Source organism: Trichosurus vulpecula, chromosome 9 (assembly GCF_011100635.1).
Source record: "Trichosurus vulpecula isolate mTriVul1 chromosome 9, mTriVul1.pri, whole genome shotgun sequence".
Classification (NCBI taxonomy): domain Eukaryota; kingdom Metazoa; phylum Chordata; class Mammalia; order Diprotodontia; family Phalangeridae; genus Trichosurus; species Trichosurus vulpecula.
Window position 1 is genome coordinate 118,390,848 of NC_050581.1, and position 23,748 is coordinate 118,414,595.

Genomic DNA, 23,748 nt, shown 5'->3' on the forward strand with positions numbered 1-23,748 from the left:
ACTGAAATAAACAGACTAATGCCTTTCCTGGAAATTATCAGTAGGATTTCTTTATCCAAGGAAATAATAAGGCAACAACAGGAAATGGTCAAGCCCCATCCGTTACAGAAAGTGATCGCAGGGAACAAGATCGGCCCTTGGAATGTCCCAGTATTTAGAATGGACCTCTCCCCAACCCTCCCTGGCCAAGGGAGCAGGGATACATTTGTGAAGTCCCATATTTATTTAAAGAGTGGCTGCCCTGGCACTGGAGCTTCCCAGACAACCTGTAAACTGAAGGGGAAGGGAAGGGCTCCTTCCTAAGTCATTCACAGTGTATCTGCAATCACATATTTAGTTCAGTTCACACAGGAGTGTCAGTTCATCAGCTCAGGTGTAGATTTTTCATGCTATGGTATCATCTGGCAAACACCAACACCCAGCCTTCCCTCCCTGCCTAACATACTTTGAGAATGCCTCTGTCAAATATTTTGGGGAATGCATGTCCCTGTCTAGGAATCTTATTGGATCATCCTGAGCACAAGAATCTATTCACAGTATAGGCTTCATAAATGTTGGTTGAAGGAATGAATAAATGAGTTATGTGTAGGCCTAGAGAAGGCAAACTGTTAGTTGTATAACATATAACTAGGAAGGTAAACTGAGAAGAGAAGGAAAATCACATGGCAGAAGAATTAATCTCTGTCCCTCAGTTTCTTCATCATAAATAGGTTGAATTAGCTAATCTCTTATAAAGTCCAGCAAATATTAAGAATGTTATGCTCAAGGCACTAAACCCTGTGATTCTACAATTAGACTCGTTTAGCTTGGCCACCCCCAGAGGGCAAAATTAGGATGGGGTGAGGGAGAAGTTATAGAGACAGATTTTGATAAAACATAAAAAAATTCTCAACACAGAAGGCTATCAAAAAGTGAATGGGACTCCCATTCACTGAGGTCTTCAAGCAGAGGCCTAGGGTTTGGTAATGTTAGAGAGGTGATGTGTGTTTCAGGTACCATCTTGGGTTAGATTATCTTGAGATTCTACAATTTGCATCATCCAAAAGTTTTAAACATCCTCCAGCCCAGAAAACTGAGTTGAGGGTTTAGAAAACATAGGAGATGACAGCCGGCTTTTGGCTAAGTTCCCCCTGTCAGCACACTCACAGCAAGATTCCTTGTGGAAAGGAGAGTGGTGCCCCATGCCATCCCTGGGCACCTCTAGAACACCCTAAGGTGGCTTCCCCACCCTTGGATGCTCATTCTTTTTGTCCACAGCTACTGCAGCGCCTTTATCATAACCACAGCTCCCATTTCTGCATCATTCTAAGATTTACAAAGCACCTTTCCTCCCAACAGGTACGTGAGGTAGGTGACCCTGGGACAATGATCCCTCATTTGACAAAGGAGGAAACTGGCTCAAAGAGAAAGGTCTTGCCCAAGGTCATATCAAGAATGGCTAGCAGAGCAGAATCCAAACCTAGGTCCTCCAGCTCCAAACCCTGTTTGCTTGACATCATTCGACCTCAAATTATTTTTTTCCCTCCCCAGCCCCTGACTTCTATACCCCTCTTTCTCTAGAAGGCCCTGGCAGAGCTGCTCACCTATCTACTTAATAGTTAGGATTTCCTCCCTCTCCCAGACAAAATCAGCTAACCATAGAGGGGACTCTGTGCTGGGTGCATCTCATTCAACCCTAAAGGAAGACAGGAAGAAGAGTTGGGAAGGTCAGGTCACTTCAAGGTATAGTAGCGGGTGGGCACAAAGGGCATCTTGCTAACCACTGCCTCCTGCTGCTTCTTCCGTACCTCCACCAACAGCTGGGTCCCAATTTTGCTGTAGTCTCCATGCACATAACCCATGGCCACATTCTTCTTCAGGCATGGGGAGGGGCAGCCACTGGTGATTTCCCCTGGGAAGGGCATAGGAAACAAGACATGGAATCAGAGGGCACACCTGTGCCCACACACAGGGAGATAAAGCGGATTGTGTCTCACACACACTAGTGTAGTGGGAACGCTGGCTTACTTCAAGCACCACCTTCTACAGGAAGCCTTTCCTTTCCCAGCTGCATGTGCTCTCCAACCAGAAATATACTATTTATCTTGTGTGTTTTCATATAGTACATGTACAAGGTCCTCTTCTAATGGAATGTAAGCCCCTAGCTGCCAGGGGCTACTTCATGTTTGTGGTTAATTGGTGGCTGATAGCTGATGATCACAGTTCAAGGCCAAGCCCTGCCTTTGGGGAGAGGGATATTTAGGATCATGGGGCAGCTAGGTGACACAGTAGACAGAGCACCAGGCTTGGAATCAGGAAGACTCACCTTCCTGAGTTCAAATCCAGCCTCAGACACTTACTAGTTGTGTGATCCTGGACAAGTCATATAACCGTTTGCTTCAGTTCTTCATCTGTAAAATGTGGTGAAGAAGGAAATGGCCAAGAAAACCCCAAATGATAACACCAAGAATCAGACAGAGCTGAGCAATAAAGAATCACAGGATTCTGAGCTAGACCGGACCTCACAGATTTCCTAGTCCGAAAGAGGAAATTAAGGCTGAAAGATGAAGGCCCTTGTCCAAGACCATCCAGATGGTAAGGCACAAAGCTGGGATTTGAACTCTGGTCTTCTGATTACAAATCTTGTGTTCCTTCTATCACAACCCTCTCCTCACTTGTGAGCATGTTAGAGAAGGTGGCACTTACATCTGCCTTGACCCCAGCTTTTCCCCTGGTTCAACCTACCAATGACAGCTCCCTCTGTGTTCATGATGAGGCTGTGCTGGCGAATAGGTGCTCCTGTAGACATCAGCCCCACACGCTTACGGGAAAGCTTCCTTTTCAACTGGGGGACCACAATGGCAGCACCAGGGAAGTCCATGGCAACCCTGCGTCTTTTTCCTGTAAACAGCCCCCGACAAATGGGGAGATGGACGTTTAGCACCCCCCCCCCGGGGGGCATCCATCAACCTCTCTTTACCTCCAGGCTTTAGTCCGCAGCCACAGTGAGTACTCAATGAATATCTACTGAATAAGTGATTTAGTCATGAATGAATTAGTCTTCCTATCTAAATCCTACCCATGCACCCTTCACAGGTACCCTCCTTTTGAAAACTTTTTTTGAATCCTGCCCCAACCAGTAATGGCTTTTCCCACCAAGAATTACAGACTGTTAGAACTTAAAAAACAAGAATTCTCCTTCCAATATGCTTTAGGGTTTACAAAACACCATCACCATCACCTTTACAAAACATCTGCACAATAACCCTGTGAGGCAGGTAGTATAAGTATCGTTCTCATTTTATAGAGGAGTTTGTCTCGACTATCCACTCATATCCATCCTCCATCAGCTGCCAAAGGATCTTCCTAAAATGCAACCCTAACCAAGTTACTGCCCCTATCTCAAAACTCTACCAAAAAAAAGATTGAGAAAACACAACAGATTTAATCTTGATCAGGAAAGTCATGGGAAAAAAACCACTGAGTCACTTATCTAGCCCTAGTTAACATAAGGAGACAGAAAGGTTTGTGGACACTGGAGACAGGGTCTGGCCAAGAGCATACTATGGGGAGCATTCCAGTTCAAAGAGAGGCCATGAACCAGTGTAAGAAAAGATCCCATCTCTAGCATGAAGGAGCCTAAACTTGTATAGGTGCCAACTGGCAGCTTTGTTACTCACTACCCAGTTCTGGATTGTAGATCCTAGGTGGACTGAAGAGAGGATCTATGCCTAGGAGTGGCATTCCCAGGAAAGAGAAGGTTAGGGGCCCTAAGTTGTATACTTGCAAGAAGCAAATTCGGAAGCAGGCAGCAGATTTGAGGCTTAGATCCCAGGAACAGAGTAGGGTCTCAGTTCCAGGTTCTATCCTAGTCTGAAGCCAGCAAAAAAAACAAAAACAAAAAAAACCAGGGCAGGAATCCCAGAACAAGAGGAAAACTATAATTCTGTCACTGAGAACCAGCAGAGCTTTCTAACTAGCTAATAGTGGCTGGGTCTAACAGCAGTCTGGCCAAACTCCAAAAAGGACCTCCTCTAGGTCTATTGCTCAGACCCAAACGTGGGTCAGGAGTTTGCAGAGGTCAAACCAGAGGAGGCATTATCTGATCATTATCAGATTTTGCCCTAGATCAGATCACTTTCAGACCACTGAAAGCTTGCAGGTCTCCAGCCTGAGCTCTCCCTAGGAGCCGGAAATAACACAATACTCCATACCCCAAGAAAGCAGCAGTAGGATCAGCCCAGACATTCCCTCCAGGGGTACACAGAGCCTGGCCCTAATAAAGTGCAAAGTCAGGAAGTAATCTGGAAGAATGAACAAATGGAAAAGAATCCCACCACAAAAAGCTATTATGGTTATAGAGACACTCAAGATACAAACCCAGAAGAAAATAATTACTTCAAAACATTTACAGGTAAAGCCTCACAGAAAAACACAGTTTGGGCACAAATTCAATGAAAAATTCCTGGAAAAGATAAAGTAAGAGTTGAAAAAAAAAAGTAAAAATATTAAAAGAAAATAATTAATTTCAATTAATTAATTTTAAATTAATTGATATTAAAAATATTAAAAGAAATGAGCACACTAGAGAAAAAAAATCAGAAAAGAAGAGCTATGGAAAAAAAGATTGGAAAAGTAATTAGCAGTATGGCCCAGGAGGTACAAAACCTGGCCCAAGCAACAAAATCTGTGAAAATTAGAATGGACCAAACAGAAGTTAATGAGACAACAAGAAATATTAAAACAAAGTCAAAAGACTAAAAAGACAGAAGGAAACAAGAGACCTGGAAAACACATTGAGGAGAGAAAATTTAAGAATCATTATACCATCTGAAAACCATGACAAAAAAAAAAAAGCCTAACAGTCATATTTCAAGATGGCATAAAAGAAAATTGCCTAGCTCTATTAGAAGTGGAGACAGTAGGAAATAGAAAGAATCTATTAAACTCCAAAATGAAGATTCCCAGGAACACTGAAGACAAAATCAAGAGTTTCCAGATCAAAGGAAAAAAATTACTAAAAAGAGCCAGAAAGAAAGAATTCAAGTACTGAGAGAGATAGTCAGGATTATACATGATTTGGCCGCCACAACTCTAAAGGAGCAGAGAGGTTGGAATATGATATTACAGCAGGCAAAGGATATAACTGTCAGCCAAGAATAAATTACCCAGCAAAACTGATAATCTTACACAGGAAAAAAAAAAAAAGGATCTTTAGTGAAATACAGGACTTCCAAGTATTCCTGATGAAAAGTCCAGAGCTGTGTAAAAACTTTGAGGTACAAACACAGAAGTTAAGAGAAACATAAAAAGGTAAATATTAAAAAATAATGATAAAGTACTAAATATGGATAAACTATTTACATTCTAATATGGGGAGATGATATAAATGTCTTCTCTGAACCTTATGATCATCAGGGTTCATAGAGGGAATCTAATCAGACAGAAGGCCTGGAAGTGGATATGTGTGTGTGTGTGTGTGTGTGTGTGTGTGTGTGTGTGTGTGTGTAATTTTGTTTGGGGGGGAAGGCAGGGCAATTGGAGTTAAGTGACTTCCCCAAGGTCACACAGCTATTAAGTGTGTCAAGTGTCTGAGGCCGAATTCGAACTCAGATCCTCCTGACTCCAGGGCCAGTGCTCTACTCACTGCACCACTTAGCTGCCCCTGTGTGTGTATAATCTTTTTTTTTTTTTTGAAAAAAAAATTTAGTTACAAATCAAATTTACATAGTCTTTCATGGTCAATAAAATTACTGAAAGTTTCACAAAGAAAACTAACTAGCAGGGACCTCCTAAGAACCCACAAGAAATTCCACAGAACTGTTCTCAGGCAGTCTCCCTCATCATGGACCACAGGACAAGGATGGTATGTGTATAATCTTGATGACCTTAAAAGAATAGAAAAGGGAAGGGAAGAGGAATACATTGGGGATGAGACAGGAAAAATTATCTCATCCAATATGGGTATGTGATAAGAAGTCTATACAAACAAGGAAGAAGGGGGAGGGGAGTGGCTGACATTTGAACCTCACTCTCATCTGAACTGGTCAAAGACAGAACAGCCACACATAGACACAGTTGGCTACAAAAATGCATTTCACTCAACAGGGAAACAGGTGGGAAAGAGGACAAGGGAGAATTCAGAGGAAGGCAGATACTAGCCCTAAGGAAAACAAATTCTAAAATAATATACAAAAATATTTATAGCTTTTTTTGAATGGGAAACTGAGGGAATGCCCATCAAGTGAAGAATGGCTAAATAAATTATGGTATATAAATGTGATGGAATACTATTGTGCTATAAGAAATAATAAAGGGGATGGTTTCAGAGAAACCTGGGAAGACTTGTATGAACTGATACAGAGTGAAGTGGGCAGGACAAAGAGAACAATTTCTACAATGACAATAATACTATAAAGATAAGCAACTTTGAAAGATTTAAGAACTCTGATCAGCATAATGACTAACCATGATTCCAGAGAACCAATGATGAAAGATACTCCCAATCTCATGATACAGAGGTGAAAGTAGCAGAGTACAGAATGAGGCATATTTTCTTTTTGCAGATGCAAAAATTTGTTTTCTCTGCCTATATATGTTTGTGATAGCAGTTTTGTTTTTCTTTCTTTCTCATTTGGGAGGGTGGGGTTGGGAGAGAGAGAAGATGGATTTTAGTTGATTGAAAAAAAATTTAATTAAAAAAAGTTATTTCCTCAAATTTAGGGTTTTTTCTACTATATCACACTTCCTCAAATAAGCATTTTTTTTTCACCTCCTTAATGTACTTTTCACATATTATAGCCACTTAGGAATTGGGCTGGGTCACATAGCAAGAATGAAGGACAACATATCCCCAGCCTAAGTGATGTACTAGTAACCTTAAAATATGAAAATATATAGAAAAAGGCCTCTCTGCAGGGTAAGGCAACATGGATAAGAGTCCCATCTCTGATACTACTTATATGATCCAGGACAAGTCAATTTGCCTCCTGCAGCCTTTGTTTTCTCATGGTTGAGCGAGGGGGTTGGATTAGAGGCTCTTTGAGAATCCTTCTAACTAGACCTATGATTTGCTAAAGTACAAAAATAAGCCTGTTTCATGTTTCTGTGTTTCACTGTGAGCTCCATGAAGGCAGGGATCATGTCATAGAGAAACTCTGTACTTCTCCCCCCGCCCCCAAATACAGGGTTCTGAATGCAGGAAGTGCTTACTAAATGTTCAAATGAATGTGCAAATGATACTTCAAAATTTACCCCATGTCTGGCCCCAGCCCCCACCTCTTGGCATGGCTAGACCCAGTGGGGGAAGCTGCCATGGTCACCCCTGCCCTGACTCACCCAGAGTCCAGGCCAGGCTTCCCTCCACAGGGGTAGTGCGTTCATCTATGTCGTTCCCATACAGGCACAGACCCGCCTCCAGCCGCAGGCTGTCCCTGGCTGCCAGCCCTGCCAGCTTGACCTCCTTATTCTCTAGCAGTGCCTCTGCCAGGTGGATGGCCCTGTCTGCTGGCACTGAGATCTGCACAGAATACAGGTAATGGGGTTGTAGAGTGCCCCCGGCCCCAGGGGTACAGCTATTCTAAAGTAGGCTGACACACCCCAGTCCTGTTGAGAACCTGGGAAGGGGAGAAGGTGTGCCTCAGGTTTTAGAGCCAGAAGGGACCTTTAAGACCATTTAGTTCATCATCATTTTCAAGGGAGGAAACTGAGGCCTAGGAGGGGAAGGAATCTGCTCAAATTTCCACAGCTAAAAAATATCTGAGCTGAGATCTGAACCCAGGTTGTCTGACTTGAAACAAAAATGCTTTCTCCACTGCGTCCTTATGTACCTCCACCCCATCCTCCCCGGTGTAACCACAGCGCGTCACACGGCAGCCAGGTATTCCAAACACATCCATCACCGCGCTGGTCATGAAGGTCAGCTTCCGAAGGTCATCTGACACCCCAGCCTGCAGCACCTGGGCCGCTGAGGGACCTGGCATGGAAAACAAAGGGCTCAGAGCTCTGCCTAGCACACTATTTGGAAACCATGCCAACTGTTCTGTGGGGTTGTGGAAGCATGAGGGGAAGAAAAAGGCTTTAAAGGAAAGCCTATTTCCTCCCTTCCTCTCACTGCTTAAGTCACTGCTCTGAAAGGCACTCACCTTGCAGGGCTATCAAGGCATTATCAATCACCTCCAGGTTCACATCACAGCCAGCACTTCTCAGTTCTGATGCCTTGTTCTGAAAGCAGAGACAAAGACTTTGGCTATAGGGCCCTTGTGAACACAGCCCCACGTTTTGTCCCATAGCCAAAGAGTTCTACTGCTCTCCACAACCCAGCTCCAGTGATAGTTGTCCCTCTCCCCCAACAAGAAACAGGTCATTCTCAGGGACTTACCACCATTGAATAACACCCAATACCTGCATGAGGGCCATGTCCTTCTCTCGGCACCCAGCATTGGACACCACGTACAGATACTGATCAGATGTGTTTGTCACAATCAGGTCATCCATGATACCGCCTTCTTCATTGGTGAAAAGAGTCAGCGTCCCCTATCACCAAGACCAAGCGCATCATTCTCTGGTCACTGGCCCTGGGCTTGAAGCCTGGACCAAACGATCCAAAGGCTACAAAGTATACTCCCACAACACTACAGCAGAAACCATGATCTATAAGATCACCCCAGTGACTGGGGCATGCTCATTTTTTTTTTCAATTATCAAGCACTTATTTTTCCCCCACTTCCACCTATATTGGCCTCTTCCTACCACCCCCTGGGGGGAAAAAAGAATACAAAACCATTGTAGCATATAAGCTTGCTTACTACACATTCCTACATTGGCCATATCCAAAAACCAGTTCCTCCTTCTGCATATTAGTCCATTAGCAGCTGCTACAATCGATGCTGGTCATTGCACTGATCATTGTTTTTCAGTCTTTCAGAATTGTTTTTTACCATATTAATGTTATAGTATAAACTGTTTTCCTGCAGAGTGAACTAAGCGTAGAACTATGCTTATCTTTAATGGCTAACAAGAGGGCTTAACAAGGGTGTTCTCTATAATAAGACACCTTATGGGAGAAAAGATGTGTCAGGATCAGGGGCAGGGCTTACTTTGTGATTGGGTTATATACATCTGTGACTAGTAAGGGCTCAGGGGCAAGTACAGCTCATAGAGAGTCTAAAACTTCACTAATCCCTACAGGTGGTGGTTAAATTCCCTTCAGCTGAATTTTCTAATGGCCCTGATCATGCTTCTGCCCTCATTACAAGTAGGCCTTACTCAGAAGTATAGCAACACTACACCACTGAGACTGTCTACACGACATGGTATTCTTGGCTTCCTGTCATTTCTTCCATGAATACTTAAAGAATGCTTCATTGGGTTGGTGTGACTATTCCCACTGCACCAACACAGACTGAAATCCTTTCACAGTTTAGAAGGTGGTCTTTGAGAGTTGCCATGGCTTGATGTTACTTGCAGCCAATCTTATGATGAGGCCCTCCAACTCAAGCAGAACCACAGTCTACACCAAGGCCATATACAAAACCCACTAAGACCTGCCATAGGTTGAACTCCATGGGCAAAGCCTGTGAGAACTGAGAAGCTGAGACACACTACAAAGAGGCATCAGAATAGGCCTTCAGTGGAGACTTTACCGCACATATACAACAGTTGATGTGGTGCTAGTGCACCTGCTGTTGAAAATGGAATCTGTCAATGGGCCTGTCCTAATGGCCTACATCCAGCTGCAGCCCTAAGATAAAGCCTTGGTTGGGCCCCCAGGTGATACAAACTTACCTGGGGCTAAGCCTCAAGCAGCAGTCCCTCTAAGAGTATTGGTAAAGTAAGTCAGGCATTTTTATGTAGGCTGGGCTAAGCTAAACCAATGAGGGTAGGAGTGAGGGAGAAACAGCTGGGAATTGACAGGGGAGGCCCTTACCTGGTTTGGCTTTAGTTCGGCAATGTCACTGACCACCAAGCTCTCCATCAACTTCACTCGATCCTGACCAAATATCTTGGTCTTAAAAAAAGATTGAAAGGTAGTTTTAGCAGCAGGGCTGTTGTGAAGATAGAATTGATAGGTCCTGGCAACTGATTGGATATGTAGGCAAAAGAGGAGTTAAGGGACCTGGCTGACAGCCTCAGTCTGGGTTGAGATCCTGTATGACTGAGAAGATGGCTGTGTCCTCGACAGTAATAGCAATGTTAGGAAGAGGGAAGGACATGTTTAGTTTGGACATGTCGAATTTAAGATGTCTACGCTACGCAACACCCAGTTTGCTGTCAATGAGCAGTTGGAGATTAGAGATGGGAGGCTGAAGAAGTTAGGTTTGAGAATCATCTACACAGAGATGATAATTTAATTGATGGGCACTTATAATATAGTACAAAGTGAGAAGGGAAGAGGGTCCCCATAGAGCCTTAGAGGGTACCCTAAGTTGGTAGACATGACCCAGATGAAGATCCAGCAAGAGACACTGAGGAGTAGTCAGATAGGTAGAAAAAGAGGTAGAAGAGAGTAATGTCATTAAAATACCCAGAGAAGAGGGTTTCAAGGAGAAGAGGATGCTCAGTTGTGTTGAGCTGCAGAAAGGTCAAAAAGAATGAGGGCTAAAAAAAGGTCATTAGATTTCACAATGAAGAAATCCTTGGCAACTTTGTAGAGAGCAATTTCAATTGAATGTTAAGATTGGAAGCCAGAGTACAGAGAGTTAAGAAGAGAGTGAGAAGCAGATAGCTTTCTGGAGAAGTGTGAAGGTTTTTATTTGTTGTTGTATTTTAGGATGGGAGACTATAACAATAATTCAGCTAGCAGGGGAGAAAGACCCAACAAGAGTTGCCAGCACAGGCTCTTTTGATCTGCTTTACTAAGGAAAGTAACTGCAAGGGGTTAACAATCTCACTTTAATTCAACACACAAATATCATTCACTTAGCTCAGGAAGAAAAGTCAGCAACCGGAACTTCAGAGCAAATACAAACAAATTACAAACATACATTATAAACAGACCAAATACAAACCAACATCTGGGTGAGCAAAAACGGGGGACAGTTACAATGGCTTGCCCAGAGTCACACGCCACTCTTCCAGTGAGTGAGAGCCCCAAGGTAAAAATGCCAACCTTCTGGGTTTATATATCCTGTTCAGGGTCAAAGGGCGTCACACTCAAACCCATGTGGCCTAAAAGCCACTGGAGTCACAAACATGTGACTCAAACCCACATAAACTAGGCTTTACCCCTGAGCCAAGGAGGTCATCAAAGACTCCAGATTTAATCAAAGAAACAAAGGCCAGACTCTTCAAGGGCACTTAAATTACTGATACAGAGACATGGGCATATTTGTAAGCAGCAAGGAGGCAGCCAGGAGACAGGAAGAGACTGAAGATTAGTGAGAGAGTAGGGATGACAGAGGGGGCAATATTCTAGAAAAGACAGACAGAATGGGATTACCTGTGCATGTACAGCCAGAATTCAAAATGAGGTCCTCTGACACCAGGAACCTCATTTATTCTAGCAGACCAGAGGCATCTCTTAATGTAACTCAGTTGCCTGGAGCCTGATTTTTTTTAGGCACAAGTATTTCCACTATTAGTTCTCAGTCCTTTGCTGGACCTTGATTACCCAGGTGAAAATTAGTTTCTGAACTCACAAATTGGGGGCCCATGCATGGTGACCCACCCCAAAGCCCAGCCTGAAACCAAATTCAGGATTTCGGAGTAAATGCTAAACCATTTGCCTACAATATATCTTCTTCTCCTTACAGGTCTACTGCTTAGCTTTGTCCTCCTCAGATTTCAAAAACCTGATGAAAAATAAAATCACTTCTCCAAAGTCCTCCCACTAATTAACCCTAACATTCCTTTAGCTTGGGAGGAAGGGTGACAAGGGAGGGGCATTGTGGTGGATAATCTTTAAGGTCTCTTCTGGCTCTAACGTTTTAGGATTCTTAAATACAAGTCTACATAGTGCTTGGCTGGCATACCCAAGAGCCCAAGGAAAACAAGTGGCCATGGTTCCAAAAGGGTCACAACTGGCCAGCTCCCCTCCTTTCATCCTGAACTTAGGTCCAGGTCATTCACCTGCAGCATGTGGGACACATCAAATAGGGAGCAATGTCTTCGGGTGTGCAGGTGGGACTCTAAGTGGCTGTCCCCATACTGCACAGGCAGGCTCCAACCAGCAAAGGATGTCATCTTCCCACCATGGCTCTGATGGAAATCAAACAGGGCTGTTTTCTTCAAGGCCTCCTGCCAGGGAGTGAAATCATTAGTCTGAGAAGCTGACCTCTCCACGCCTAGTCCCATACTGGGCAGGTAAGATGGAAATAAGGCCTGACTCCCGACTTGGGGCCTCACTTTCTCCTGGGGTCTTCTTTACCTCTGACATATTCTCTGGGACTATTTCCTTTTCTCCCACTCTCCTTTTAAATCCCAACTAAAATCTCATCTTCTACACAAAGCCTTTCCCAAGCCCTCTTCATTAATTCTTAGTGCCTTCCCTTCCTTATTTTCTTGTATATTACTTGTTTTGTACTACTGTCTCCATTAGATGGTGAGGTCCTTGAGAGCAGGGGCTGTTTTTTGCCTCTTTTTGTATTCCCTGAGCCTAGGCAGTGTAGCCAGGCACACAGTAGGTGCTTAATGTTTACTGACTTTTAAGCCCCACTTCCCTCTTCCATTCCCAAAATCTACTTCTCCCTCGCTGATGCCCCCCAACGTTAAGCCCCCCCGCAAAGCCACCCTCCTTCCGTACCTTTGGCCCTCCCCAAGTCTTTTCCCTGCCCCATATAGACTTCTTCCCCAGGCCAAGCTCCCCTTCCTCCAACCCCCTGACCCACGTGCCCTCTCTCCCCTTTCCAGCCTGTACTCTCCTCTACTTATCCCTCCTCAGGGTCTCTTCCTTCCCTGAGACACACCCCTTCTCCCCCCACCCCTCGCCCCAGGGCCTTCAGTTCCTCTCTCCCCTTTCCTGCTTAAAGATCCTCCCTAGAACCCCTACTCGTCCTGCCCCCCCCCCCCACACCTGTAGACCATTCCCAGGACGCCCTTCCACCCTTCCTGAACCCTCTTGGGAACCCAGCTCCTGTTTCCCCTTCCCCGCCTTGTAGACCCTCCCCAGGGCCAACCCCTCTCTTTACCTTCCTTTCAGGAACCCCCTCTCCAAGGTTTCCGCCTCTCTCTCCCCAAGACCCCAGCTACTCTCCCTCAAGGTTTCAGCACCACAACCCCTTTTTCTGGGTTTGCAGCCTGCTCTTTGGAGCCTCCTTTCTCCCCTGAAGCACCTCCCCCCTACCCGGGCTCCAGCCCCTCCACTTTGTCTCGTGCCCTAGGCCGCAGCTCCGGCCGAACCCCGTCCCACCTGCCCTGAACTAAGAGGCCGTCGAGCTGCCGTGGGGTGGCCACTTCGCACCCCCGCCGCACCGCCGCAAAGAGTGTCAAAGAGTCGCCGAGCCGAGCTCCCAATGCGCTGCATCTTGAAGGTCAATTGCTGGGGCCAGACCCCCTAGCCCAGGACTCTGCTCTCTGACCGCGCAGGTGCTGGACGACTGAGCAGCAGAGGACGGTGGGAGATGTAGTTCCGTTTCCCCCTCCATTTGCCCTGAGGGGGGTCTTTTGAGTTTCCGTCCCAGCCCTAGGGCAAACACCAAGGTTTTCTTCTTATTAAACACTTAATGGTACCAATGTTAGGACCAGGTTTAGATGCTGCCTCTAAAGCATCCACCATCATTATATTTGTATGGGTTGGGGGACATGTAATTTAGCTACCCACCCATGAAGCATATTTTCCTTAAGAATTTAAAAATTCATATAAGGGAATCAGAAAAACAAGAACCAGGCACTTGGACCACCTGAGAAATAGGAAGACAGTAGAGTATGGCCTATATTGTGGTCAAAGCAATATATTTGGAATCAAAACACCCGAGTTTGAAAACCATATCTGCTTCTTACTGTGTGACTGTCAGCAAATCACTTAACCTCTCTGAAATTGTTTCCTCATTCATAACATTACCCAGACTGCAGAACTTAAGAGACCTGCCTGCTTAGCAATAAGGACCAGAATCAGGGTATCCTAGCGAAGTTTGAAATCTTTCCTCTCCCTCCTCCCCAACATTTCCCTATGGAAGGAATGGGTTTGCTTATCCTTGTAAGCACATACAATAGTTGTCGATTTTATTAAGAAATTTGTCAACTCATCCAAGCATACACAATAGGAATGGTCTGCTCACCCAACTACATTTCAATCATCTTGCATTTTGCTTCCATATCTGAAAATAAACTAGCGCTGTCCCTGACTTCCAAAGGAATGCTTGGGTCACTACCCTGTGGTGATTTGCTGAGCAAACAAGCCTGTGTGCAATGTAAAGGAACTTAGCTTTTTGAAGAGATCAGGCTGTACTTTTGATTGTGGTCAGGAGAGGACATTACGGAGAAAATAGTTAAAATTTAATTCAAAAAGACAGCCAAAGCAATTAACCCTTTAGCTGCTAAGTCATCAGAAACTCTCAATTTTTAAAAAATCTGCTTCTACCAACTACCAATCTAATCCTTACCCCACCACCCAAGCAGGAGCTGCACAACCAAAATTCTGCAGTAGGAAAGAGAACCAAGATCTAGCAGATTTCTGCTGTCCACCTGTACACGGCAGCCCATATTTTCTTTGTAGGAATGCTCTTCTGCTGCTAGCACCTGTTCTGTACGTAGTCCCTGAGCTCAACAGACTAATTCATGTCTTGCCAAGTACTAAAGTGTTACTAGTAATAAACTTTGCTGGGCACCAGAACAAATGGGAGAATACATTATTATTTTTTTTTAATCACAGTAGGGAAGTTGGCTACCATTGGAAGCAGTATACTCAAAAATGGTCCCTTTGGAAGCAAGTACTAAAGTTAGCCTGGCATAGAACTTTCAGGATTAGACACTAGGTATAGTGTCTGCTTGGCTCAGCATAAACTCTGCATCTGCTGGGCTAAGTCAGACTGGGGAGGGGGAAGAGAAGAGACAGAGAGACTGAGAGGGAAGAGACAGAGTGAGGAGTAATCTAGTCCTAAAACAAGCCCCAATCCATCCAGCTCCAGCTCTGTCTTAATTCCCCTCTTCTTCCTCCAATCTGTAGTTTGCATATTTTGACTAAGAGATGTTGCTGTGTAACTGACAACCTGCAGGACCTCAGGATTCTAGTCAGTTCAGAGGCTGAAATGGGAGTTTCTCTCCCAAATGGACCCCTGTGTCTACTCTGGATAATGGCTACTGCCTGGAGTTTCCCATGACTAAGACAAACCCTGAAACTTCCAAAAACCAAGACATTTAGACTTTGGCCAGGGCCAGGTAGGAGGTAGAAAACCAGCTCAAATTATGTCTTTTTTATGTACCTACATATGTACACATTGTCTTCTCCATTAGAATGTAAGCTCTTTGAGGGCAGGGTCTTCGTCGTCTGTCTTTGTATCTCTCTGCACGCACCTAGCACAGTTTGTGGTACACGGGCTCCTAAAAAGACTTGTTGATTGAAAGACCTCGTAGTGCTGACGAGTATGTGGACAACAGTTATACCGTAGGATGGAGTTATCCCAAGCCCAAATGAGCTCAGGATCAGAAACAATAGGAAGCCACAAGTTACCATTAAGGCAATACACAGACAGGACTGTAACTATCCAGGAGTGTGAAAGAAGCTAGAAGGAATAGACCATGTCAATGCTATGCACACATTGGTTCTAAAGAAATAACATTGGTGAGTTTTTATGATGAGGCTGAGGCAAGGAAGGAAGGAAAGGTGGCATCTCAGAGTTCAGGCTGAAGCCAGGGGATGGGAGAGTTTCCACCCAGACCTTACATTCAAGCTGTTTATCAACACCAAGAAGCCTTGGCAGCCTCAACTAGAAGCAAAGAGGAAAATGATATTCTGGGAGCAGACAAGGGACACTGGGCCTCTCTTGTTTGAGGATGGCCTTGGTCCTCAGCAGGAATAAAAAGTAATCATCTCAGTCATGAACAAAGTCTGGAGGCCAAACAACCTCGAGGGTTCACGTGTAGGAGAGCAGGTTCAAGTCATAACAGCCATCCACCTGTAACACAAACAGAGCTAGTCAATCCTGGCCAGAAAAGAGCTAGGGAGCTCAAAGTGAAGGCAGCCGGACAACTCACATCAAAGCGGCCGATACGGGCTGTCGTGCGGTTGGCTCGGATCATCTCGGTCAGCATCCACATCTGCTGTACCTCTGAAGAGACCTTATCTGGGTCAGGGAGGGCTTGCTAAAAGAAACACAGAAACAACTTACTAGAAGAAAGGAGTAGGGAGCTAGAATTAAACCCCTCCTAGCTCCACAGAGCTTCTACACCCGACTTGTGGAGCTTCCATAGCCATGAGTAATAATCACAGCTTTTAAACAGGTCTAGAAGTAACAGCTGGCAATCCAGCAGGAGACAACAGGTCTGAGATGCGTCCAGTGATGGGGTGGGGTGGGATGGGGTGGGGTGGGGTGGGGTGGGGCAGGGCAGTGAGTGATTCAGCTGTGCCTAACATAGATGTACAATCATTTCCATCCCAACACCAGAACAGCCACAGTAACTCCCTATGTCACTACCCTTTTGTCAGTGCCCTTCCGTTCACTGTGTTTCTCAGGCCCAAAAAGGAGTCAAGGTTTGCAGGAATGGGGAGCACGAACATAAAGGCTTCAGGAAAAGTGGGTATAGTGTCCCCAGTCCAATTCTGATGGCACATCCACCACAGTCAGTTTCTTGCAGAGAGAGGCCCAGCACCAGGCCAACTCAATCTGACAAAACTTAAACTGCTAATGTGGAAATAAAAAGCTTTGACCTAGGTGCTATGGCAGTGGGAGGAGAGGGACAGGGAGGAGCCAGAAATATAAACAAAAGATGAACTTACCTGAAGGAGCAGAGCTGGCTGTTCATAGGGTGCTGGGTGGGAGAGCCACTTGGTAAAGGCTGATGAAGGGCTCTATTAAGTAAACGGCCACCAAAGGAGATGGGGTTGGGGGAAGAAATGCAACATGTTCAGAACAGAACTTGTTCTCTTTCACTCCCATGTTCCTTCTAAATTTCCCTCTTTCTACAAGTTCACAAGCTCAGAGTCATCCTGACCTCCTCATATCCATCCAATCAGCTGCCAAATCTCCTCACTTCTACCTTCGTGACATCTCTCAAATCCATCCCCTTTCCTCCACTCACACAGCCATGTCCCAGTTCAGGCCCTCACGCTTCTGGTCTGGACCACTGCAATAGCTTCCTAATTGGTCTCCCTGCCTCTCCCCTCTCTAATCTATCCTCCATAAAGTTGCCAAAGTGATTTTCCTTTTAATGTGTGGGTCAGATGTCCCTCCCCTCAAAAAGCTCCAGTGCACCCTATTACTTTTAGGATCAAATATAAACCCCTCTGTCTGTTTGGCATTTATAACTCTTTATAGCCTGACACCAACCTACCCTTCCAGGCTTATTATATACAGTACTCCCTTTTAGGTACTTCTTAGTTTAGCCAAACTGGCCCTCCTGCTGTTACTCACAAAGTCCATCAGGCCTCACCTCGGCCTCTTACAATTGCTAGATTCCTTCAAAGTTTAGTTCTAATGCTGCCTTCTTAAAGATGTCCTCTGTTGCCAAGGCCTCCCCAGGGAGATTGCCTTGTCTCTTGTAAATACATGTTTACGTGTTGTCTCCTCCAATAGAAGACAAGCTCCTTGAGGATAGAAACTGTGATTTATGTCTTTGTATTGCCAGCTCTAAGCTCAGTACCTGGCATGGAGAGGCCTAACTCTAAGATGCCAACCTTCCTTCTTTCTCTAATTCAGCTTTATCATCATTCAATCCCCTTAAGGACTTAGAAGTGAGCATAGGGTTCTGCAGTCCTGATGGCACACCAGAGGACCCATATGTATCTAAGAATCATGCTGATCCCAAAGCGATCATGCAAGGGGGAAAGGGACCCATATGTATGAAAATATTTATAGCAGCCCTTTCTGTGGTAGCAAAGAATTGGAAATCAAGGGGATGCCCCTCAATTGGGGAATGGCTGAACAAGTTGTGGTATATGAATGTAATGGAATACTATTTTGCTATAAGAAGTGGGGAAGATACGGACTTCATAATAACCTGGAAAGAACTACATGATATGATGCTGAGTGAGAGGGGCAGAACCAGGAGAACATTGTACACAACCACAGACATGTTGATTCTGTGATGACTAACTTTGATAGACTTGGCTCTTCTCAGCAATATAAGGCTCAAAGACAGCTCTAAAGGACTCATGATGGAGAGAGCTATCTACATCCAGAGAAAGAATTACAGAGTCTGAATGCAGATTGAGGCAAACTATCTGCTCTTTTTTTTTCTGTCTCTTCTTTTTTGGTTTTGTTTCTTCTTTCTCATGATTCACTCCATTGATCATGGTTCTTCTTTACAACTTGACTATTGTGTAAATATGTTTAATTCAAAGGTATATGTAGAACATATATCAGATTCCATGCTACCTTGGGAGGGGTGGGGGAGGGGAGGAAGGGGAAGAAAATTTGGAACTCAAAAACTTGTGGAACTGAGTGTTGTAAACTAAAAATAAAAAAATCTTAAAAAAAAAGAATCATGCTGACTTTGGGACATGGTTCTACACACCAAATACCTTGCTTCTCACCAAATACTCAGAGTATTCCCAGGATAGCTGGTGAACAATTTGCAGCCCCAATTACAGCCATGGAACCATTCATTGTCCCTGTCCTCACAGTTCCTAGTCTAACTTGGCTGCTATCCCTCACACTCCTTTCATACACCCATGTTCTTCTGGCCTTGACTTTCCATGCTGATGGTCTGCCCCAAAGATAAAGGTTTACTTATTTTTACTCTCTATTAGGTTATATGTTTACGCTGTCTCATATATAAATGCTGTATCTCACTCAGTACCTAACAGAACAATCTGAACACAATAGGCATTTAATAAAAATTTGTTGAATGACTCTCTCCAGACCTTGACCCCGAAGTGAAAGTGCAAACCCACAGCTATAAGCACACAAAGGTGACTGGTCTTCAAGAACTGATCCTTTCAGTACACCCCACCTCATTGCTTTTTTCTGATGCTTATAGTTCCTTTGATGAGTTTAATGGGTTCAGTCCAGCACAAACCGAGGAACAAACATTATCCATCTTATCTGGCAGTCCTCCTCCTTAATCATGAAAAAGTCTCCCACCTGTGGTCCATGCTGAAAAAACTGCAATTCCTCCAACGTGAAGTTGAGCCACAGTGGGGATGGCTGTCGAAGAATCAGGCGCAGCTCCAGCACCTTGTCCATATCACACAGCATCTGCACAAAGGCAGGCCCATCTCCATCACCAGCATGCCTCCCATTGGACCCCTTCCAGCTAGAGGGCCCTCAGGCAACAGGAAATAACCTGGGGAGCTACTATACCCACCCTAGCCCACCTTCCTGCCTAGAAGTATAGACGCTGAGGACCTAGAGCTAACCTCCTTCCAAGACTTTGGGGCTACAGCCCAGAAGGCCCTGCCATTTGTTCTGTCTACAAAGTCCAAGCCTTCGTGAGGCTCAAAGTGCCATATAATAACTAACAAATTTATATAACGCCTACCGTATGCCAAGCACTATACTAAGCGCTTTATAATTACTTCATTTGATCCTCATAGGAACCCTGAGAGGCAGGTATTATAATTATCCCCATTTACAGTTGAGAAAAGTGAAGCAGACACGTGTTAAGTGACTTGCCTAGGGCACGCAGCCGGTATGCATCTGAGGCTAGATTTGAACTCAGGTCTTCTGGAGACCAAGCCCAGCACTGCACTTCTCTACCACCTACACACTGAACCACCTAGCTGCCCGGGTGGTTGTTGTCCTTCGTTCTTGAAGAGGAGCAAAATGATATCACGATGCTGGAGTCAAGTTGCCATGTCTGACAGTGACTGACCAGACCAATACAAGCCTGGAATGGGCACATATAGTCCACATGAACATTTAGACGTCTCTAAAGAGATTTCTCTAAATTTGTGCACCTCACATTTCTATTGACTTGCTGCAACTCTGTTTTGTTCACAGGGCATGGCATCTTCTTTGATGCGGGCACGCCATGCTGGGCAGCTCTTTGCTAGCATCAACCATGTCACACAATCAATTCCAAAATTCTTCAGAGAGCTGCCTATGTAAAATATTAACTATTATGATCCCCTGGATCAAATATTCTCTATCCGAATATCTATTTCCCTAGTCCAGAAAGCATCTAGAAAGTGATTAGGCACCACAGAAATCTAACTCCAGGCTGTGGATTGGTCCACCCTTCCTGGAAAGCAATTTGGAACTATATTAAAAAAAAAACTCACTAAACTGTACACACACTTAGACCCAGGGACAGCACTACTAGTTTGTATACCAAGGAGTTAAAGGACAGAGAAAAAGGACCTACATGTACAAATAGTAATTCCAGAGGACGAATGATAAAAAATGTTTCCTACCTCTTGACAGAGGGGCGATGGAACAGAGGTGAAGAATGAGATATAAGTTTTTGGAGATGGCCAATATGTAAATTTGTTTTGATTGACTAGGTTTATTGGTTACAAGGTAGGTTTATATTTTTGTTCTGGAGAATGGAGAATTGGGGGAGGATGAGATGATAGTCATATAATAAAAGAATGATAAAAGTATCGATATGAAGCATTAAAAAAATTCTCAGAGCAGAACAGAAGGAGGTTCGGAGGAAACACAGACAAGTGGGACAATTTTGGAACTAATATCCTGAATAAATTATATATGTAAAAAGAAAAAAGCTTTATATAATGGAGAATTTCACTATCATGTACAATCTTCTTCTGTTCTGTGTATGTGGAAATGCTCATATTTGGGGGCATTTATAAAATAACCAAATAATGCTATATCTCCCCTTTTTTTAAAGAAAGAAATCAAGCCTCTGGGTTTTCTTAGACCTTCACACTCCCTTAGTGAAGAATTTAACTTGCTAAAAGTGACCTTCACAGAGCAAGACATCAGGTCTCTTCTCCCCAGAGGCCCCTCTTCACCTTAACTCTGAGGGAGAGAGAGTTCTTACTGACCTGATGCTTATATAGGGACACATAGTCCTGGGCTCCTTCCTCATTGTGTGGATTGGGCATTAAACAGTAGTCTCGTAGACAGGTGATCCATTTGTTGGACGACTGGTTTGGGGAACCAACCTGGCGTACGCGGATACTCAAGAAGGCTGTATAATAATTCTTAAAGGTGATCTCCTGTAACTGAAACACACACAAGGGCCCCAGCTAGGGCTGACACTATTTCAGAGGAAACAAAATCAGGCCATATCTATAAAGTTTTTTACTCTATGCTCCAATGACATATACAGTGGACAGAATCAGGACAAGACTTTGTGTATCCAGGTAAGCTTTAAAAGCCCTTACATTCATGGATAAGTCTGCATGTTCAAGGAAAATTTTAAGCTTTCACAATAACATGCAACTTGACTTCTTGGATACTTCAATGAATCTGAGGTCCCATCCATGTGGGTACTCTTTCCAGTGATATACATCTCAACCCAGCCAGGCCTTCTCATCCTGTATAACTCTTGTCCATGCCCTCCTATAAATTCCACTCCTCTAGATTTCTTATTGTTACATGATACCAATGAAGTACACAGATTTCATTAGTTACCTATTGATCCAATTACATGACTGCCCACATCCTTCTCCCATCTGACATCTCTCTGATAATCCTATTTGCTACTTCTTCTATGTAATTCTTCATTGGCAATTTGTTACAGCCTACCATGCGGCATTATGTGTCTCTCCGTTGTTAGTTAATTCTTTCCAAACTGTAGCGTGTCATGACTCAGAGCCACACAGCATCACCAGAAGGATACTGATGTTAAACAGATGGGCCTTTGTTTCAGGGAACAGCTTGGGGTCATTCAAAAAACTTCCTAATTTTTCAAAAACAATGCAGCCCACTTTCTTCCTTCTCTTCAGTTCTGGGCCCCAGTCCGTTACCCATGCACAGTGTTTATCCAGATCAATTTTGCCTATCATAATCTGGTCAGTCCCTCTTCCATCTGGACCCTGCATTGGAGAGCCTGCATAAAGTGGCAAACCTCTCTCTGTTTTAAGCCAAAGTCACCTCAACCGAGCCACCTTTCAAGCAATCTTCTGTTATTTTGACACGGGCATAGGAGCTGTTGGAGAGAAGACTTAAAGGGTCTGAGTTCTAATATACCATAGCCAAAAGGCAATCAAGAAATGCTCAAAAGTGGGTATAAACAGGCTTCAGCAAATTACCAAAGAAATGTGCGGGAAGAGTAGCATCCCTTATCCGATGTATAACCAGAAAAAGAGGTAGCCTGGTCACATAAGAGTTAACCGATGGGAAGTCCTGGGCTGCAAGGCAGCAAGACTTCCCAGAGAGAGGTTAGAAGACGTAGATTCAAATTCTACTTTTGACACTCCTCAGCTATGCAGCTCTGGACAATTCACCTAATCTTTCCAAGCCTTAATCTCTTCAACCTCAAAATGAGAATAGTGATGCCTGCAGTATCTACCTTCCAGGTTGTAAGGCTTAAATGACATACCTGTTATGCATTCTGTAAACTTTAAAGCACTATGTCAATGTCAGTTATTATAGTTATTTTTATTGGCTCCATTGGTATGAACCAACACAAAGGTCAAGAGAACTAGAGGAAAAGCTCTCGGAGGATCCCTTTCTGGGGAATTTAAAAAGGACGTCTGATAAGCGTAGAACAGGAGGGGGCCAAAGTACCCACGTCCAGAAGATCACAGATCTCCCGATTTATTGGGGGAGGGGTAGATATTTTATTATCTAACTGCCAGAAGCACGGTAAGCAAAGCCTTCGAACAAAGGGAAATTGAAGGGGGGTCATTATCATCATCTTCATCACGCACTCGGTCGGGCAGGGACCTCACACGTCATCCCATCAGGCTGTCTCATTCTACAGATGGGGAAACTGGGGCCCAGAGTGGGGAGGAGGCTTGCTCTGGGAACCGGGCTTCCGTCCCCACCCTTGGCACCGTACAAGCCGCTCAGGGACAGGGTGAGGGCCAGCCCGAGGAGCTGCGGAGCCGGCCTTCCTTCTCAGCCCCGCCCCAGCCCGGCCCGGGCCCAGCCCCTCGGGCCGGCGCTCACCTCAAAGGGCCCGGCAGTGGGGAAGGTGACGTCGATGACCAAGACGCCCGGCCGGCCCTGAACCGTCCGCACATCGCCCACCTGCAGCGCCACAGCCCCCTTGATGTGACAGGGCACCTGCACCCGGGACATGGCGCCGGCGGCTGCTGCTTAGAAGTCTTCTATGGTCTGAGAATCCCAGACCGGGAAAACTACACTTCCCAGCAGACCCTGCAGCCTGACAGCAAGCTGTCCTATCAGCATTCAGGAGCGTCCCAGCCCAGGCCGCAAGGGCGTACGGAAGCTCCCCTTCAACCAATCACCGGCCCTCTCCTAACCTCGTAGCCCCACCCCTAACTAGAATCTCAGAGTCGGGCGGGGCAGAGCTGGCAGAGATTCTCAACCGCAGCAGGCCAACCGTCTAGGACTACCAACGGTCGTCTTTTTTCGGCCGCCCTTACGTCTCCCCTCCCCGCAGAGGCCTGATGCAGATGGAGGGAGGAAGTGGTGGTTTCTAAAACCCTTGCAGTCAATGGAATTGCGGGTGCTGTTGAGACAGGGTCTCCGTCCTTTGGCAGAATCCAAGTGGGGCCAGACACTGATGCACGCTAGATGTATACTGCCGCTAGGTGGCGTAGTGAGCGAGCGCTACTCACAAAGGACCCGAGTTCAA

The 23,748-nt window shown here is 44.9% G+C and overlaps 2 protein-coding genes across 2 annotated transcripts; both read right to left on the reverse strand.

Annotated features, from left to right (window-relative positions):
• Window positions 1-27: 27 nt before the first annotated feature.
• AMT (aminomethyltransferase) lies at window positions 28-13,624 on the reverse strand. The gene is given in 10 exon segments (XM_036737521.1): window positions 28-1,891; window positions 2,725-2,880; window positions 7,318-7,498; window positions 7,809-7,954; window positions 8,124-8,202; window positions 8,383-8,514; window positions 9,908-9,988; window positions 12,049-12,216; window positions 13,328-13,471; window positions 13,473-13,624. Coding segments are annotated over 10 exon segments (1,356 nt in total). The 5' UTR covers window positions 13,563-13,624; the 3' UTR covers window positions 28-1,712.
• A 484-nt stretch (window positions 13,625-14,108) lies between these two features.
• NICN1 (nicolin 1) lies at window positions 14,109-23,406 on the reverse strand. The gene is made up of 6 exons (XM_036737522.1): window positions 23,097-23,406; window positions 21,023-21,202; window positions 19,158-19,271; window positions 16,853-16,924; window positions 16,111-16,218; window positions 14,109-16,031 (listed from the first exon to the last, which is right to left on the reverse strand). Exons 1-6 carry the CDS (start codon window positions 23,226-23,228, stop codon window positions 15,990-15,992), a joined length of 648 nt encoding a protein of 215 aa, XP_036593417.1. The 5' UTR covers window positions 23,229-23,406; the 3' UTR covers window positions 14,109-15,989.
• Between the last annotated feature and the right edge of the window lie 342 nt (window positions 23,407-23,748).

Excerpts from the sequence above, each read along its gene's own strand:
- NICN1 (XM_036737522.1), bottom strand. The coding sequence starts at position 23,228 with ATGTCCCGGGTGCAGGTGCCCTGTCACATCAAGGGGGCTGTGGCGCTG. Across the intron at positions 21,203-23,096 it reads CCACTGCCGGGCCCTTTGAG|TTACAGGAGATCACCTTTAA; the intron begins GTGAGCGCCGGC and ends TGTGTGTTTCAG. Across the intron at positions 19,272-21,022 it reads TGTCCCTATATAAGCATCAG|ATGCTGTGTGATATGGACAA; the intron begins GTCAGTAAGAAC and ends GCCTTTGTGCAG.